The sequence below is a fragment of the Penicillium canariense genome, assembly GCF_028826845.1.
Source record: "Penicillium canariense strain IBT 26290 chromosome Unknown utg000001l_segment0_segment0, whole genome shotgun sequence".
Lineage (NCBI taxonomy): Eukaryota > Fungi > Ascomycota > Eurotiomycetes > Eurotiales > Aspergillaceae > Penicillium > Penicillium canariense.
The window spans coordinates 6,853,303-6,870,750 of NW_026622728.1; the positions used below are offsets into that span (position 1 = coordinate 6,853,303).

At 53.5% G+C, this 17,448-nt stretch overlaps 5 protein-coding genes across 5 annotated transcripts; 3 read left to right on the forward strand and 2 right to left on the reverse strand.

The window, feature by feature from the left end:
• Nucleotides 1–384: 384 nt before the first annotated feature.
• N7482_002350 (putative mitochondrial DNA replication protein (Yhm2)) lies at nucleotides 385–1,649 on the reverse strand (the record flags this gene model as incomplete). Its single annotated transcript, XM_056684475.1, has 4 exons — nucleotides 385–439; nucleotides 518–1,190; nucleotides 1,326–1,422; nucleotides 1,530–1,649. The coding sequence occupies 4 exons, from the start codon at nucleotides 1,647–1,649 to the stop codon at nucleotides 385–387; spliced, it is 945 nt and encodes a 314-aa protein (XP_056548081.1).
• Nucleotides 1,650–2,784: 1,135 nt separating this feature from the next.
• On the reverse strand, nucleotides 2,785–4,519 carry cit1 (citrate (Si)-synthase CIT1; the record flags this gene model as incomplete). Its single annotated transcript, XM_056684476.1, has 5 exons — nucleotides 2,785–3,891; nucleotides 3,980–4,027; nucleotides 4,111–4,195; nucleotides 4,273–4,337; nucleotides 4,409–4,519. The coding sequence occupies 5 exons, from the start codon at nucleotides 4,517–4,519 to the stop codon at nucleotides 2,785–2,787; spliced, it is 1,416 nt and encodes a 471-aa protein (XP_056548082.1).
• A 2,069-nt stretch (nucleotides 4,520–6,588) lies between these two features.
• On the forward strand, nucleotides 6,589–9,194 carry N7482_002352 (Nrd1 complex RNA-binding subunit; the record flags this gene model as incomplete). Its single annotated transcript, XM_056684477.1, has 4 exons — nucleotides 6,589–6,714; nucleotides 6,804–7,049; nucleotides 7,219–7,315; nucleotides 7,441–9,194. 4 exons carry the CDS (start codon nucleotides 6,589–6,591, stop codon nucleotides 9,192–9,194), a joined length of 2,223 nt encoding a protein of 740 aa, XP_056548083.1.
• Nucleotides 9,195–12,818: 3,624 nt separating this feature from the next.
• N7482_002353 (OPT family oligopeptide transporter) lies at nucleotides 12,819–15,453 on the forward strand (the record flags this gene model as incomplete). Its single annotated transcript, XM_056684478.1, has 4 exons — nucleotides 12,819–13,101; nucleotides 13,173–13,687; nucleotides 13,744–14,864; nucleotides 14,922–15,453. The coding sequence occupies 4 exons, from the start codon at nucleotides 12,819–12,821 to the stop codon at nucleotides 15,451–15,453; spliced, it is 2,451 nt and encodes an 816-aa protein (XP_056548084.1).
• An 871-nt stretch (nucleotides 15,454–16,324) lies between these two features.
• N7482_002354 (uncharacterized protein) lies at nucleotides 16,325–17,326 on the forward strand (the record flags this gene model as incomplete). The annotated part of the gene is made up of 1 exon (XM_056684479.1): nucleotides 16,325–17,326. One exon carries the CDS (start codon nucleotides 16,325–16,327, stop codon nucleotides 17,324–17,326), a length of 1,002 nt encoding a protein of 333 aa, XP_056548085.1.
• Between the last annotated feature and the right edge of the window lie 122 nt (nucleotides 17,327–17,448).

Below are 17,448 nucleotides of genomic sequence, written 5' to 3' on the forward strand. Positions count from 1 at the left end.
CAGTGCCCGGCCAGTGTAACTAGGTAAAATCCTCTAAGTCTATCCTCCTGTAGGACATAGGAAAAAGAAAAGGAAACAGAAACAGAAACAGAAACAATACAGAAGTAACAGATGTAAAATGCAGAGGAAACTACAGCAGATGGAAACCAGTATCCAGCGAGGGTGAGACACGGATTCGACAGGCATTTTCGTTCTCGTTGAGTATCACAAGGCACAAGCACAATCGCAAAGGGATTTATTCAGTGGGTATCGATCGGGTCTGTCCCTGGTCCTGGAAGTGTGGATGAAACGGCAGACGGAATTATGAACGTGTATGAACGATGGAGGCCCCATGCCTTCTCTCCGACGAACCGCTGCACATTGGAAGGGTATCTCAAACCTTCTCTAGTGCTTCGCGGTGACAGTGTCGCCAGTCAGCTTCTCAACAGCTTCTTTGGCCCTATTTGAGTAAGCAGTCGTTAGCCCGAGATATCACAGGTAAAGGAGGAGAGAAACGAGATCAAAACAAGGAACGTACATGTCACCAAGAGCCACCATGCAGACAGTCTGCCAGACACCCAGGCCAATACGGGGCGCGACACCGCGGTAAAGACCCTTCAGGCCGTTAGATTCGTAGATGTACTTGAAAGTCTTGCCAACAGTCAGGTTCTTTGGGCGGTTGGGGTCCTCGGTCTTGCTCTGCATCTCGACGCGAATAACCTCAATGGGCTGGTTCCAAGCGGACAGACCACCACCGAGACCGGAAGCAAGCACCTTCTCCCAAGCGGACAACTTCTGGCCCTCCTCCTTATGGGTGACCTTGCGGATCGCCGACTCCGCCAGACGGGACAGACCGAAGCGGGAGCCCCAGTTGGTAGTCTGACGAATGGCGACAGCGTTCACACCGCGGTTAATACCCCGGATACCCTCCTTACGGTAGATGTCCATGAAGGTGGCGAAGGTGCTGGGGGGCTTGACGCCGGCAGCGGCCATCTTGTGCTTGGTGATCTCGACGGTCTTCATGCAGGTGCAGAAGCCCATGGTGGCGTAGGCCTGGGCGATACCACCGGCCATACCACCGCTAATACCACCGATGAAATCGTTCGCGCCGAAACTGCGGGCATGGTACTCGGCTTCCGAGGCGACGAAGAGGAGCACGGCACCTTTTGTGGAGGCCTCAATCCAGGCCCACGGAATGAGTCCCTGGTAGTCTAGTAGTCCGCAACGTTAGCCTATGTGATCGTGATGGCGCGCGCCCATGATTGGGTGCGTCTCCCTCTTGGGAAGGTTGCGTTTCCCCATCGGAGGAACTTGAGGAGAGTGTCTGGGGAAAAGGTGTCACGTACAACCGAGGATCCCGCCACGGCCCCAAATCCGACCCATAGCACCGGCGAAGCTGTCGCCCCGGTTCGCGGCCATGGTTGTCTTGATCACTTCCAGCGGCTAGAAGAAAGAAAAGAGTGATTAGCGGGCGGAACGGGTGGTGATGGTCTTGTTTTGACGGCGGAGTCGAGTCCAAGGACCATAAACCTAGGGTTGGAGGTATGTACCTGACCCAGTGTGGTGACCTCGAACATGTTTAAACCAGCGCCGAGCAGCAGGTTGCTGAACTTGACGGGCTTCTTCTCGAGCACGGGCGCGGCGGCCTTGTCGGGGGTAGCGGTAGACATCGTTGAGGGAGGATGTGCTGAAAGGGGCCCTGACCAAGGGATGTAGGGGGCTTCGGCGCGAGAAGAGAAGCGGGAGGGGCAGAAGAGGAGTGTTAATGGAGAAGAGTGAGAGGAGGAAGGCGAAATGGCCAATTGTCTTATAGGAGAGTCAGCAGTTCCGCCGTCAGGAGGGTTAGCGGGTTAGCTGGGGGGTGCTGAAGTGTACCAAGTACGTTCGGGTACTAACAACGTCCTCGACCGGAGTTAGCCTACGGGGCAGTCACCAGTACCTATTATTCGCGCGGTCTTCGCCCAGACCGTCGGGTATAGGGTACCTCCTATACCGCCGCACCCTATGATCGGCTGAACCGTGACTTTCCCTTGAGCCTAGCCTCGCCCCGATGCGGAATATGCTTAAGAATGTCCGTTCATCGGCGATTGGCTTTACTCTGACCTCCTCCGATTCTTCAACTACTTTTCCGGTTTCCTGCTCGCAGACACCACTTCTCCGAAGAGCTTCTTATAAAGCACCAGCCAACCCACTCACTAACGTTTTTGTTGTGATCTAGATCCTACGCATTGGTTTTCTCGGATCGGGTGGGTCGGTGAGGACGGTTGAGAAGCTCCCAATAAAATCGACGAACCGCATTCCCCAACAATTCACGTGTGCTCGATTCTACCTGGGTAGCCGTCAGACCAAAGCGGTGGGTTTTGGGGCTATCTCTTTCAGTATCGCTTTATTTCTACCATGTCTCTGATTCTGGTTGGAGGCCTTGCAACACTAGTACCTCTATTGCCGTGATACTTATGATCTCTACCCAGTACATTCGATCCTGGTCCCATGGAGCCTCCACCCTCCTGCATGATCGACGCCTCAACTGTTCCAAATACCTTGCCATTACACCCAACCACCCCTGGTTTGGTTTCACGCATACTCGAAAGAAAACAATAATAACGACGACACCGTAAGTTGCGTGACCAAATTCCATGTTTATTTTTGGTGGAGGAAGTGCTGTTCCAAGGCCCGCTCGAACCGACCAAGTCCTATCATACAACATACATGAAAAAACAATCACAGGAGTTAGAGAAAAAAATAATACAAAAGGTCTAACTCAAATCCCGGAAAGATCCCCACATCAAATTATCGCTGCTTCCTTTACAGCTTGGCACCAACCAGCTTGGCGTAAGCCTCCGTGCTGAAGGACTTGGGGCGCTCAATGGGCATGCCAAGGGCACGGTCGATGATCAGCTGGGGGAGGACACCCAGAGCACGGGACACACCGAACAGGACGGTGTAGTAGTTGGCCTCGGTCAGGCCATAGTACTGGAGGAGGACACCGGAGTGGGCATCGACGTTGGGGTAGGGGTTCTTGGTCTTGCCGTGCTCGGTCAGGACGCCGGGGGCGATCTTGTAGACCTGGCTGACCAGCTTGAACATGGGGTCATCGGGCAGCTTGCGGAGAGCGAACTCGCGCTGGGACATGTAGCGGGGGTCGGTCTTGCGCAGGACGGCGTGGCCGTAGCCGGGCACGACACGGCCGGCGTTCAGGGTAGACCACAGGTAGTCCTTGATGGACTGGTCACTGAGATCGTTGCCGATGGCCTGCTTCATCTCGGTAAGCCAGTTCAGCACCTCCTGGTTGGCAAGACCGTGCAGGGGACCGGCCAGACCCTGGAGACCGGCGGACAGGGAGAGCATAGGGGAGCTCAGAGCACTGCCGACCAGGTGGGTGGTGTGAGCGGAGACATTGCCACCCTCGTGGTCGGAGTGGATGGTCAGGTACAGACGCATCAGCTCAACAAAGTCCTTGTTGCCGCCGAAGCCGAGCTGGTTGGCCAGGTTGAAGGAGTAGTCCTTGTCCTTCTGGATGGGGGCGACCTTGCCGTCCTTGAAGACGTTGCGGTAGATCTTGGAGGCGATGGTGGGCAGCTTGGCGATCAGGTCCATCGAGTCCTCGAAGGTGTAGGTCCAGTACTCCTTCTTGTTGATGCCCTTGGCGTAGGCCTTGGCGAAGGAGGACTCGTGCTCCAGAGCAGTCACAGCCAGGGAGAACTGGGCCATGGGGTGGAGAGTGCTGGGGCAACGGTCGATGAGCTCCTCGACAAACGCGGGGACATCAGAGCGGGCAGCCCACTCAGCAGACAGGTCACGGACCTGCTGCTCGGAAGGGATCTCGCCGGTGAGCAGGAGCCAGAAGAGACCCTCAGGGAGGGGTTCCTCGCCACCGGGAGCCTTGGGCAGGAGCTTCTGGAGGTCGGGAATCTATAGAAGGTGGTGTGAGCCCGCGCATCTAGCTTTTGTGACGCAATTGGGAGATTGTTCCTCCCAACCAAACAGAGGATAAGCTTACGGTGTGGCCACGGAAACGGATACCCTCCTCAGAGTCGAGGACGGAGCCCTAGCGGAAAAAGAATGTCAGCTTCAAATCATTGCTGTGCGCGCGCCAAGAGGATCGCTTGGAAGGTGGACGAGGAAACTGACCTCCCAGACGAGGGACTTGATGCCACGGGCACCACCGTAGGCCTGGTCGAGGGTGACCTCACCGATGACCTTGCTGCCGAACTCCCTGCAATTGTAGCGTCAGAATACTGGTCTTGGGCAGGATGAAGACAAAGGGGGGGGAGGAAAACGCGGTCGACATACTTGCGGAGCTTCTTGACCTTCTCGATCTCAGCGGGCAGGCCCTCGGCAAAGGTCTCCTTGAGGGACTGTTGCGAGGGTGTCAGCATGTGAATTGAGCTTCTCGAGGCTGGGTTGAACCCATCATAACGCGACATACCTTAGCCTTCGCGGAGGAGTAGTAGCGGGCGCCGTTCAGAGCAGTAGCCTGGACGGGCTTTGCGATAGAAGACCGCAGAGCGGAAGTACCGATCCGAAGGGAGGCAGCCATGACGGAATGTGAATATCCAAAAGTCCAAAAAAGGATATGGGGTGAGGAAAGAGGAGAGGTGGGAGGAGGAGAAGATGGAACACGGGGGAAGGAAGGGAATAAGAAGAAATTATCCGGGAGCTCCCTGGATTTTGCTCGGATTTTTGCTGGTAATACCACCGGTACGGTCACGGTCGGGAGCCCGTTCCTTCTGAGGCGGGAATGACCAGCTCTGGTAATTTCCCTGCCCCCCAACGGTACGGCCGCATACGGCCAGTCGGGCTGCCGGCGGTAGATCTACCGTACACAACACACCATCTGGGCCGCCCGGGGGCTTTCCGCTAACCAGCTGTCTGCATTGGCGTGATGAAGGAGTCCAGTATGTACATGTACAGGTGGACCATGCTCGTGATTTTGCATTTTGTTTTCAATCATATACATATTCATCTCAGATATCTCAATATATTGTAATAGCTTACAGTACATGTTGTATACCATATTCCGGTAGGATTCCATCCCTATATTCGACTACCTGATGCCTCTTCAGCCGATTTCCCCATGACTTGCATCTATCTGATATCGGGCCTCTCTATATATGTTCACAGTACGGGGAGACGAACCGGGGTCGGGTACCGTATGTAAATTTATAACACCCGCTATGCCTGATGGAGAGATGGAGAGCGGCTGGCAGTGACGTCGGCAAGTCGCCATCTTTGTCCCGTGCAGCCATCAGCCATCCGCATCTCCGAAGCATCCTCGGCATCCACGGGGAGTTATCTTAGCCCTGCTGGTACCGTACATACCGTATCTTATACCCATGATGTACCAATTTGCAGGACTACAGTATATGGAGGACTTCCGGGACGTACGGAGTACCTACAGTACCTCTTCGTTGGCGCCCTTTCGACCGGCGACTTTATCGTGCGCCTGACACCATTCGCAGGACTCGCTGAGCGAGCGCTTGTTGGTCTCTCCCCGTCTCTAGCCGGACACTTTCTGAAATGGTTCACCGGAAACGGGAGCTTTACCGGCGGTACATAAGGGCAGAATGGACCCAGACACAGACTTTGCCTGACAGACCAGGCTGGACAAGACCCCAGTGTACCTCTCTCACGAGATTGAAGGAGACACTCACTACCGAGCCGCGGTCGCCCATGATTGAAAGTGTCTCCGGCCCACCTCCTGCCGGGGATACTCACTGTCCTCCACCTGGAAGTCAACGGTCCAGGGTGGACTGAGACGTGAGGAGCAGCAGCATCCACCGCTGCCTCGTTCAGACTCCGTAGCCTCCCCAGCAAAATCCCAATTGCCCCATTCTCCCCCCTCGTAGCCGGGGGAACCGGGCATCCGCTCTGGAGTACGGAGAACCGCGTAGTCATCGTGGTGGAGGTCCGCTTCGGGAGGGGAGAGACACCCATTCCGCAGTCCAGCATCGAGATCACATGATCTCACGACATCGACACGTAATCAGGGTGATGCACGTGACTATGCCCAAACGGAGCTAGCGACCACGCTGCAAAAGTCTGTCCGCTGGTCCTCCCTTTCTTCCCTCTTCATCTCCTTCCTCCTCCTTTTCGACACCCTCTCTTTTTCCATCACGTCGATTACTCCAGGCATCTCGATCGGTCCAACGCCTGACCTCCGACATCCACAGATTGCCTGTACTCTGTAATTCTGTCATCGTTGTGGGCCCGCCTAAGGATTTCTCACAGTACTCGCTGGTCTCTTTACCTCTCGTACACTCGTACTCGCTAGGCCTGGACGGTCTCTTCCCCTCGCTTTAGGCTGTATTTCAGCTGTAGGCGGCAGTTTCTCTGGTCCGACAGTGAATACGCTCGTGCTGTAGTGTGAACAAGAGGGCAGACAGAACCAGAGGTCCGCTTATAAGATATTTGGGTGGTGTCCGAGGCGCGCTTAATTTCCTTACGAAGCTTCACAAATCTTCCTTCTCTTTGACCCTGCTCTTCGAAGTAGCCAACCAGTACCGTCCCTGGGGGAACTTTCAGGTCGCACCACTACACTGCATTAGAGCCTCGGGATCGCATCAAACCAGTCGAGACACCAACTACACGACCGGACTCCCGCGTTCCATGATCATGTCGTCAGCTGTAGCAGAGCTGGAGAGCTATCTCCACTCCATGCTGGCGCTCAAGCCGCCCGGCGTATCGGGCACCAAGATCCAAGGGATCACGGCCCTGTGTACCGCCAACGTCCAGGTAAGAGACCCCCGCCTGAGCCTCGAGGCGACTTTGAGGGCACTCGAGACGACCTTTGATCTTGATCCCGCTAACCCCAGTCCCCCCAGAATGAATCGGTCCTGATCCAAAAGATCTACACGCACTTCAAGAAGACACCGGGCACCCACAAGTTGGGCGTCCTCTATGTCGTAGACTCTGTAACCCGCCAATGGGTAGAAGCTGCACGCAAGGCCGGCCAGCCGTCTGGCAGCGCCGCTCCCGATGGGACCTTGGCCGCAGGCGTCAATCGAGTGACTGAGCTGCTGCCCGTGTTGATGACTGATATCATAAACAACGCCCCTAATGATCAAAAGGTACGCACTATACGCACTATACGCACTTGATATGCCGACCCTCACCGGGCCCTGTACTTGTACTGTACGCACTAGACATGCATGTCCCGCCAGCCTTAAAGCGGGGCAGTTTGGGGGCCGCGGGTCTTGGCCAACCTCGGAATTTCTGTTGCTTATACCTGCATTGTAGGAGAAAATCAAGAAGCTGATCGACATCTGGGAGCGTGGAGGTACCTTTCCCCCCTCCATGCTCGCCTCGTTCCGCGAGAAGCTGAACGCCCCGCAGAGTAAGTCCTCCAATCTTTATTCTCCCTTCCCTTCCCTTCCCTTCCCCCCCCCCCCCCCCCCGGTTTATCTCTCACTGGGTCCTCTTATCTCCAGAACCGGTTGGTTTCTGACGTCCTTGGTATAGATGTGGAATCTACCACCCCCGAGGGCTCGCCGGCCCCCGGATACAACCTGCTTGGAGGAGCTGCCCCGTCGTCGCTGCTCCCACAGCAACCTCCGGCCAACGGATCTGCGGCTGCCCCAGATACCTCCAGTATCTTGAAAGCCCTGGCGGATATGGCCAAGCAGAACACTGCGGCACCCGCGGCCTCTGCCCCGGCAGCTCCCATCAACCCGCTTGCTGCCCTGACCGGTGCCATTCCGCCAGTCTCGTCTGCCGACCCATCCTCCATGACCCCTGGTACGAACCCATATGCCGCCGCCGGAATGGTCAACCCCTTCGCGGCTCTGGGCCTGGCCCCAAACCCAGCCATGCCTCCGCAACCCCACAGCCAGAGCCACACTCCCAACTCCATGACCTCGGCGCAGAACCCATTGGCCGCCATGATGGCGCAGGCCGCCGCCGCTCCGGCCATGCCTGATGGCAACGCCCTCTCGCAACAGCTCTCGCTGCTGCAATACCTGTCGTCGCAGGGGATCCCGCAGGACCAATGGGCGACCGCACTTCAACTCCTGAACATGTCGAACACCATGGGCACCAATCCCGCCGCTCAGCTTCCCGGATTCCCGGCGATGCCCGGACCGGCGGCGGGTGGTGGCTGGGCCCAGCCAGACACGCAGAACCGTGATGACCGTGATCGCGACTACCCTCGCTCTCCTGGTGGCTACCGACGTCGCTCTCGCTCTCCGGGCTGGGACCGCCGCCGCACTGCCTCCCCTCCTCGTCGTCGCGAGAGCCCCGTCTACGGCGAATACCACGGGGAATCCCCCGGTCGTCGCGGCGACCGGGATGCTCGTGGTGGCCGCCGAGGCGCTACCGAATATCGCCAACGCAGCCCCGCAGGCGCCCGGCGCCGCCGATCTCCCTCCCCGCCGCGCAGCAAGGACCCGAACCTCCCGCCTCCCGGTCCCAAGCTTATTGAGTGGGACTATTCCATCGGACAAGACAACATCAAAGTGCTCAGCCGCACCCTGTTCGTGGGCGGCGTGACCTCCTCCGAGGCACACCTGCGCGCCCTCTTCAACCGCTTCGGCCTCGTCCAAACCTGCATCGTCAATATCGACAAGCGCCACGCCTTCATCAAGATGATCAGCCGGCAGGACGCCATCGCCGCGCGAGACGGCATGGAGTCCTACCGGCAGGCCGAAATGCAGCTGCGCACCCGGTGGGGTGTTGGCTTCGGCCCGCGCGACTGCAGCGACTACCAAACCGGCATCAGCGTGATCCCGATTGAGCGGCTGACCGAGGCAGACCGCAAGTGGATGCTCACAGCCGAGTACGGCGGCACGGGCGGCCGTCCCATTGAATCGGGCATGGTCGTCGAAGAGCCCGATATTGAAATCGGCGCCGGCGTCTCGTCCAAGGCCATCAGCCGACGCATCGCCACCGACACCGGCGGCAAGCGTGGGCCCATCTCGTCTCGTGGCCAGGGTCCCGAGCCTGCACCGCCGCGATTTGGAGGCGGCGGCGGCGGTGGTGGTGGTGGTGGTGGAGGACGTGGCCGGCCAGACCGGGACGGCTTCGGTGGCCATTCCTCCGGCGGCGTATCGGGCCAGGACTCGCACGATATGCCCGCAATGCCGAACCCAGGCGTTCCTCCCGCTGTGCCAGCCTACGGCTTCAATTTCCCAGGTATGCCCTTCCTCCCGCCGGGCTTCATGATGGGCAACACACAGCCGCCTTCGTCGCAGCCCCCGCCCCCGGGACAGGGCAACTAAAAGAGATTCGGCAACTTGATTTTCATTTTCAATCTCATTTCCATGGTCTTTGTCTGTGACCTGCAATCGTCGTGTCCGGCTCGTGTCCGGCTCGGCTCACCATGCTACCATTCTATCACCATGTCTTCCTTCTACTGTTGCATCTGGCCCCCTCGGATATCGGCGTCCCTCGACGGGACGGGACAGGACGGGACGAACGGGCTTACGAAAGGGTGGCCAGTCGGCGTTTGATGGGGTTGGGGTTGGGGTTGGGTTAGGGCATTATCCTACTCGCTTTGTCCTTCTACCCTCTACTATTTACCTTTTATGGAGTCCTTCAGTTTCATAGTCCTCAGTAGTTAATTGCCTGTGCTGGACGGGGGGACCTAGGGGTTCTTCTGTCTTTGTATTTCAATTTTTCCCTTCTGGACTTCAATCTTCTTTCCCGCTCTTTTCCTTTCTTATCCCTTTTGACCGGTTGACCCTGTTTGTGAATTTCCTTGCTGTGTCTGTCTGTTCGTCTGACTTAATTTCCACCCCTCTGTTACGCGATGTCCTAGTACCCTTTGCATATCTTATTGCGATTGCCTAGGTGTAGTTATGGAGTAAAGCAGTGCCTGGCTGGGTTAGGCGGCGATCCAGAATTATGTATCATGAATTTTAACCCCCTTGGGGCTTTCATTTCTTCACGAGAACTAGGAGGACTCCGATGTACTTGATTGCCTATGCCACGGCTTGGCTTTCCATTTCTGTTTTAGTGCTCAAACCCTCGCCTGTTCTGCTCACTGGGTAGAGACCTGAGCACGCATGTGAGCGCCCTGGTCTGATCAGTAAGCATTATATAAGCTCTCTGATCTATTTACTGAGTACGGAGGTGCTTTTCAGAAGTCGTGCGCCACGCACAGGCTATAAACTATAGATTTTACTACTAAGTAATTATAGACATGCGTATTTCCCCTACCGTCTTTGTAGTCATTTCCTCCTGTCAATCTGAAATTCTCCTAAATATACCTAGGAATACGCTTAATCTACTATGATGTACAGTGGTGTTCCATAAGTCTTCGACCACCCAACAATAGCAATATTCTGCCAGTCAAAACATCTCCGCTTACTCGTGCATCACGCCCTCAATAATGGCTTTCTAATTTTGTAAATTTAGCTTGGTCCATATTTCAAATGACTTTTATTAAGATGAATGATCCTATCTTTCTTTCGTATCGGTTTCTTGACTCATAAAGTTTCTCTGAGAGCGGAAGACTAGGCGGTAGAGCAAAGGTGGTCGAAAACTTATGAAACACCACTGTATACTCGTGGGGTAGGCTCCTGCCAGGCTTGGTGCCACGTAATATATGTCTCAGGTTTCCGAGACTTCGGTACGCCATTACGCGTCGTCTATTGCTTTATCCTCTTGAACTACTATCTCGGGCCGTTAAATATCGTCTTCCTCAGCGAAAAGGTAGTAGTTCCCGTAAGAGGATAACTTGTGAACAGCGATACTAATCAATTCCTCGAGCTTGACCTCGTGAAAGCCTCTATTCAGCGAGTTCTACTCAGATTGCGATAAAGATTAACCCGATGTATTCCAGTTATAAGAAAACAGGAAGAGACAGGGAGAGATGGTACCTTTTATACTAGGGCATCCTGCGGGATGCTTCAGCGAGAGAGGTAAATCGACGGGATGTCACCATATGATCGACATATTTCCATCCCAATGGACACTACCTCTCCGGAGCGGGGTATCCTGGAAGAATGCCCGGGCGGGGGAGGGGGACATCGGGGGAGTACCGCTGGGGAATCGGCATACCAAAGGCAGGCCACGCTACCTTCCCAAGGTGGAATAGCCTCATGCAGGGGAGACACGCATTATGTAACAGCTTTGACAAAAGCCTGTTCGTTTATACACTAGGTTCGATATCAACCGCGCCTGTAAGGTAGAACAATAGAGGGTTTATGACTCTATATAATATTTTTCCAATCCTTAAGAGTCTAGTATTATAAAATACTAGGCAAGACATTCAGCATATATCTTCTTTATTGATCGAGGCTTCCCGGGTTAGTTCCGTCTCCTAAAGACCAAGATCTTGAACAGAAAAGATTTCTAATGCTTAGTACTAAGCTTACGAGTGATTAGTATCTTATAAGATGTCTCTTATCCATAGCAATTAGTGATAACCTTAGTATATACTTATAGGTTTTATCTTACTTTTATAAATACCCACAGTGGGGTATATTGTTATACAGGTATTTTTAATCTTTACAGGACAGGTACTGTATTAGGATCACAGCCTCACTTATAAGCTCGAGCAAAGATACAGTCAACAGAAGAACTTTTAAATACCCACGAAGATCGCTATTTAGTCTGGTTCTTTGGGGAAAGGATAAATGGTCTGGTAGTAGTACTACTCATTATTGGTTATGTGAGTGTGTTGTACTCCGTAGAGGGAAGAAGATTCAGGGGTAGTAGGGTTGTATGGAAATTACAAACGTACTAGTGTTCCAACTTAGTAGTGGATACACGCAATATTTGACGACAGGCCTCGGTTAGGAATGTCGGGTGGCGGGCAGATAGGATTTCATCTCCGGACATGCTCCTTACAACCGCATATCGAAGATGGATCCCCTCCCCCAGGCGTTTTTGTGGCGTTACTCCCACGTGCTCCGTTTCACCTTTCTGGAGTATTTGCCGACAACCTAGAAGTAGTGACTGGGGAATGAAGGGCCGCAGCCCTCCAATCATCCTCGAACAAAAATGGTATGGTTGGTTGAGCTTTGCGTGAATCCAGGATTCGACGTGGGTAGAAGCTGAATGAGGTCAGCTGTGCATCCAGTGTATCTTTGTTTAGCATTGGCCAATGAAATGCAAATTGGGCTGATTGAGAGGTAGCATTCAGAAGCCACCGGGGAGAAAACCAAGGCGCTCAGGCTTCAGCCTACCTGACGATGGGGGTCAGGGGGTCAAGGGGTCAAGGGGTCGCTTATCAGTACCGTTTTGCCACGGATCGTCGCGGCCAGCGGAAACGCTTGGCAAAGCTTGTCTTAGCTTAAATTGCAGACTGCAGGAAAGCGACGCCACTCCGACGGTGGTCCGTGTACGGAGTACTTATCGGAGTGCGAGTAAGCGTGCGTGTACGGAGTAATAGTCCCCGACAAACACAGCTAATCTTGCAAAGTGTTATGGGGTTCAGTCTACCCGATAAGATCCATCTGTATCACACGAATCGGGCTTCTTCTCTGGGGTTCACATCAGATAGCCCCCCGAGATCAATGCGCATCTGGTTGGATTTATGCAATGATAAGCCCTGTTGCGATCTCTTGACCAATGTTGTGATCCCCTAGGCGATGCGGCACGGAGATGTGGCGTCACACTAAGCACTGGTGAAGCTACAGAAACTGCGGTATTTATCGGCCCCAGACCGGCGGACCGGATTACGACCTTCCTCTTTGGGACAAGTGATCATTATCGGTCGCCAGCTAATGAGACCATAGTGCACACGCCCACACACCACGATGGGCTAGAACGAGCGTGCTATCAATTGACTTGCTTGGACAATGGTATATGAGAAACCACTACCCAACACTTGCTCCGGCTTGAACATTCCTCAATTCTAGTTGTTTAATAACCACTAGTTTTGTTCACTCATCAACATGGCGGCGATGCCAGAAAAGACGGGTGACCCGTTTGAGCTCGGACCAGCTCCCAAGATGGCCGGCGAGAAGGGGAGTTCTGAGGATATTTCTGGCAAGGGAGATTCCATTGATGCCAAGGGAGCCTCCATTAAGGAAGTCCCCCTTCCGGCTTACGATGCCGAATCGCTCTCCAAGGAGAACGAGGGTCCCCTGCAGACGGCGGAGGCGATTGTCACTCATGTCATTCATGTTGACGACGACCCAACCCTCAGCCCATGGACGTTTCGAATGTTTTTTGTGGGTGAGTACATGAAAGAAACGGAATCCATACTGGGTCTGACCCCAGGCGATATCTGCTAACCTCGAATGAAGGTATCGGATTATCCGCGTTCGGAGCCGTCCTCCAAGAAATCATGTACTTCAAGCCTCAGGTCGTTTACGTCTCCGTCATGTTCTTGACCGTCCTTGCGCAAACCCTTGGTTCTGCCATGGCGACATTTATTCCCAGAAAGGGGGCCATCGGCCGCTTCCTTAACCCCTTCCCATGGAACCGAAAGGAGCACACCGCAGCAGTCCTCATGGCATCCGCTGCAGCGGTCTCCGCCTTGTCGACAGAGGCGTTGGCTGTGCAAAAGCTTTGGTATGGAGGATATCCGAACGAGGTGGCGGGCATCTTCATTACCCTTTCCTCGCAGCTCATCGGGTACGGTGTTGCAGGCATGTACCGAAAGGTCTTGGTGTATCCCACAAAGATGTTGTATCCCGTCAACCTGCCTATCACAACTGTCATGGAAACTTTGCACAAGCCCAAAGCGGAGACCAAGCAGAGATTCAAGATCTTTTGGATTGTGTTTGTGGCAATCTTTTGCTGGGAATGGTTCCCCGAGGTTCGTTCGCTCAAGCGCATCATCTGTCTTCATCATGGGGTTTTAACATTGATCAGTACATTTTCCCGATTTTGTCTGCGGTTTCGATTTTCTGCCTGGCCGACCAGAGCAACCCTGTCTTCACCAACCTGTTTGGTGGCTCTCAAGGTAATGAAGGCATGGGATTCCTGTCAGTCTGCTTTGACTGGAATTACATCGCCGGCTTCGGGTCACCACTTTGGATGCCTCTTCAGACCTTGACCAACAGCTTCATTGGCTACCTCGTAGGTATTGTCATCTCCATGGGCCTTTACTACACCAATATCTGGAGAGCTCGGGATTTCCCTTTCATGTCTCAACTTCTCTACGACCCAAGCTCAAACACGACCAATTACGTCCAATATAACGAGACTGCCGTCTTGAATCCCGACTTTACTGTCAACGGCACTCTGGTGGATCAGGCTGGCGCCCCTTACCTCACTGCGACATACGTGAACTATCTCATCACATCCAGCGCTGGTCTCACCGCCACCATTGTTCACATGTTACTCTGGAATTACCCCGAAGTGAGCCTTGGATGGGCTTGGGTGACCATGAAGAGCTTGAAGAGTCTTCTTGACCCTTCGTCGTTCAAGTTCTGGCAACACACCGGTGTTCGAACTGAAGAGGAGAAGAAACAGATCCTTGAGGACCCTACCATTGACCCCCATTATAAGTTGATGCTTGATTATGAGGAAGTCCCAAACAGTTGGTACTTCTGCGTCTTCGCCGCGAGTTGGATCGCTGGTATTGTATCCTTATACGTCATGAAGTCTACCCTTCCATGGTGGGGCTTCATCCTCGCGACCATCTTCCTGCTCATTTTCATGGTCTTCTTCGGAGCGCAGTATGCCATCACGGGCTTTGGATTCAACTTGCAGCCAGTCTTCCAAATGCTTGCCGGCTACATGATGCCCGGACGTCCCTTGGGTATGCATCCCATCCGTTTGAAACACATATCCCTATTCATTTCAACTGACAAAATTTCAGCCAACATGTACTTCACTACCTACACTTACAATGGCCTCAATCAAGGATGGCTGCTTCTCCGCGATCTCAAGCTAGCTCAGCAGAACAAGTTGTCTCCCAAGGCTACGTTTGTCACCCAAATTATTGGCTGCATCATGGGTGCCCTTCTTAACTATGTCATGATGATAAGGTAAGTCCCCAACCCCACGGTCTACCAACTTTGTTACTTGGTCTAAACAGTCTTTAGCATCGTTCAAAACCAAGCCCCCATTCTTAAGTCTGCGGAAGGTAGCAACGTCTGGTCTGGTGCCCAAATTCAGCAGTTCAACACTCTCGCCATCGCGTGGTCCGTTGCTCCCAAGATGTTCTCCATTGGCGCTCGCTACCAATGGGTCACGATTGCATTCCTGGTCGGCTTCCTTGCTCCAGTGCCATTCTACATCATGCACCGTCTTTTCCCCCAGCAGCGAATTTGGGCGTACTTGAACTCGGCCATCATGCTGTGGTACATGGGATATCTTTTCGTGGGTCTCAATGCGTCTGTCACCAGCTACTTCATCCTCGGCGCCTTCGGTCAATTCTATCTGCGACGCTACCGACCGGAATGGTTCCTCAAGTGGAACTACCTCATCTCCGCTGCACTTGACGGTGGCACTCAAGTCATGGTGTTCTTGGCCACTTTTGCTGTCTTTGGTGCTTCTGGAAAGGCAGTTCCCTTCCCAACATGGGCAGGCAATCATCCCGACAACCTTGACTATTGCGCATACAATTCTCTGTGAGCGTTCCCAGCATTCCCAGCATTCCCATGCTGTTTATTACACACAACCGTGCAGACGTGTCTATCATTTATTTGGTAACCCAAGTCTTGCAAACCTAATAATCCATTGAGTGGAGAAGATGGTGATCTACAACTAAGATAGAACAATTCATCTCAACTTGATCTTCCACGTGTTTTATGTTATGCCGTTAAGACGCACACGGTGCGCGTAGCAGCTACGAGAAAGCTATGTAATATATAATAGAACAGGGGGGCCTTTGGAGTAGGTAAGAGAGATAGAGCTTAAACCCTGTGAGTCGCATAATAACAAATGTACGGAGCGCAGAGCACATCGAAAATGTTTCCATTCGAAGGCCACGGACGCAACGCAAAATGACCTGGTAAATGATCCGTGTCTGCTTTCCACACACCATAACTGACCAGGACTTTTACCATCATACTGGCGATACCGAACCGACCAATGATGTTCCCCTCCGCCTAATCACCAGCCAATCTCAACCGTTGCCTGGAATGCATTCAACACAGACGCCTTTGTTCATAGCTGAACTACGTTTCTTTGTTTGCTAGACCGGCCCGTTACTTTTCTTCTTTGTTCATGCCACGAGTGGGTCGTGTGATTGGAGTATAATTCTTTGTCTCGGAGAGCTTCTTTGTCTTTCAAGCTCCTGTTAGCAGGCTATTTCCACCCCAAGAGGAGCTATAAAACGAGCCTCCCCCCTCCCGGTCGGTTTGGATCTGGCGATCCTCTGCCCAAAGCTTCTCAATCCTGATACAAGCTACAACTCCGTTAAACAGATTACGATATCTTCTCATCAAGTCTCTGCTCCAGGTCAGTTTTCACTATCCGTATCTTTCTTTTTACATTTTCCCTCATGCCTTTCCGTTGCAACTGCTTGACCTGCGTCTACGGCAGTTCATCAGACTCTGATGACGGCGGGCATGGTGGTGCACAGGGTGCACGTGCTGTCCCACTGACTCCCCTTCAACCTCCTCCTGGTCCCTCATCTCAAGCCAGCCCTTCGTGGACGCGGGCTAATTCTTCAACCCGGGATGATTCTTCATTTCAGGCTAGTCTCCCATCGATCCAGGCTGATCCTTTGACCCAAGCCGATGTGTTAAGTCAACTTTATCTTCCGTCGTCAACTAGTTCCTCGACTAGCTTGGGCCGACGTCTAGTAGAAGACCGTCCAATGCATCGTTCTTGGTTGCGGACCCGGGGAGCTCAGGTTATGCGATGGATCGATTCCCCTATTGAGGCATGCTGTCCCGTTCTTAGAAGCGAGTTGACTTTCAATCGGGTCTGCTTAATTGCTTCGCGAATCTACGAGACCCAGCCGGACGGGCCTCTGGACGTTCTTGAACGGAACTGGCTCCTTCCATCGCAAGCCGAACTGCCCCGAGTCGTAGGAGACTACACCCAATGGAGAGTGCAGTTTGACAGGGCTCAATGGGCTGGATTCACCTCGCCGAACATTATCGCCGTCCGCCTCATCACTCGAATGCCAGCGTCTGACTTGGCACAGAATCCACACGCCTCTGATGTGACTCTGACTTTGTTCACCGTGCACCATAGCCTTCAAAACTTGCGGTTTGTTTTCATTGACCATGTTGTGAACCCACAGACTCTAACTTATGTCACACAGGTACTGTTTCCTTACGAGACTTGGCCCCCGATGGTGCCACAACTCTGGGTTCCTGGCACACGAGAATTCGAAGAACTCATGGGCACTCGGATTGGAAGGTTTGTCGGGGCTCTTGTTCTCGGTGCGTTCGACCGTGGTACAGCGCGTATCGCGGGCATCGTTACCTACAGCAGCAACGCCGCCATCAGAACTCTGCAACTTCGCTTCGATATCGAGCCTGTTGAAGGTTAAGGAAATTTTGCTGTCGTTCTTCCCAACTGATGCATCCTGCACGGCCCCATCATGCCTTGTTTCCTTATTTGTCTTGTCTTCCTCAGATTGTTTCCCATTTCTTTCCTGGCTCGGTTGCCTAT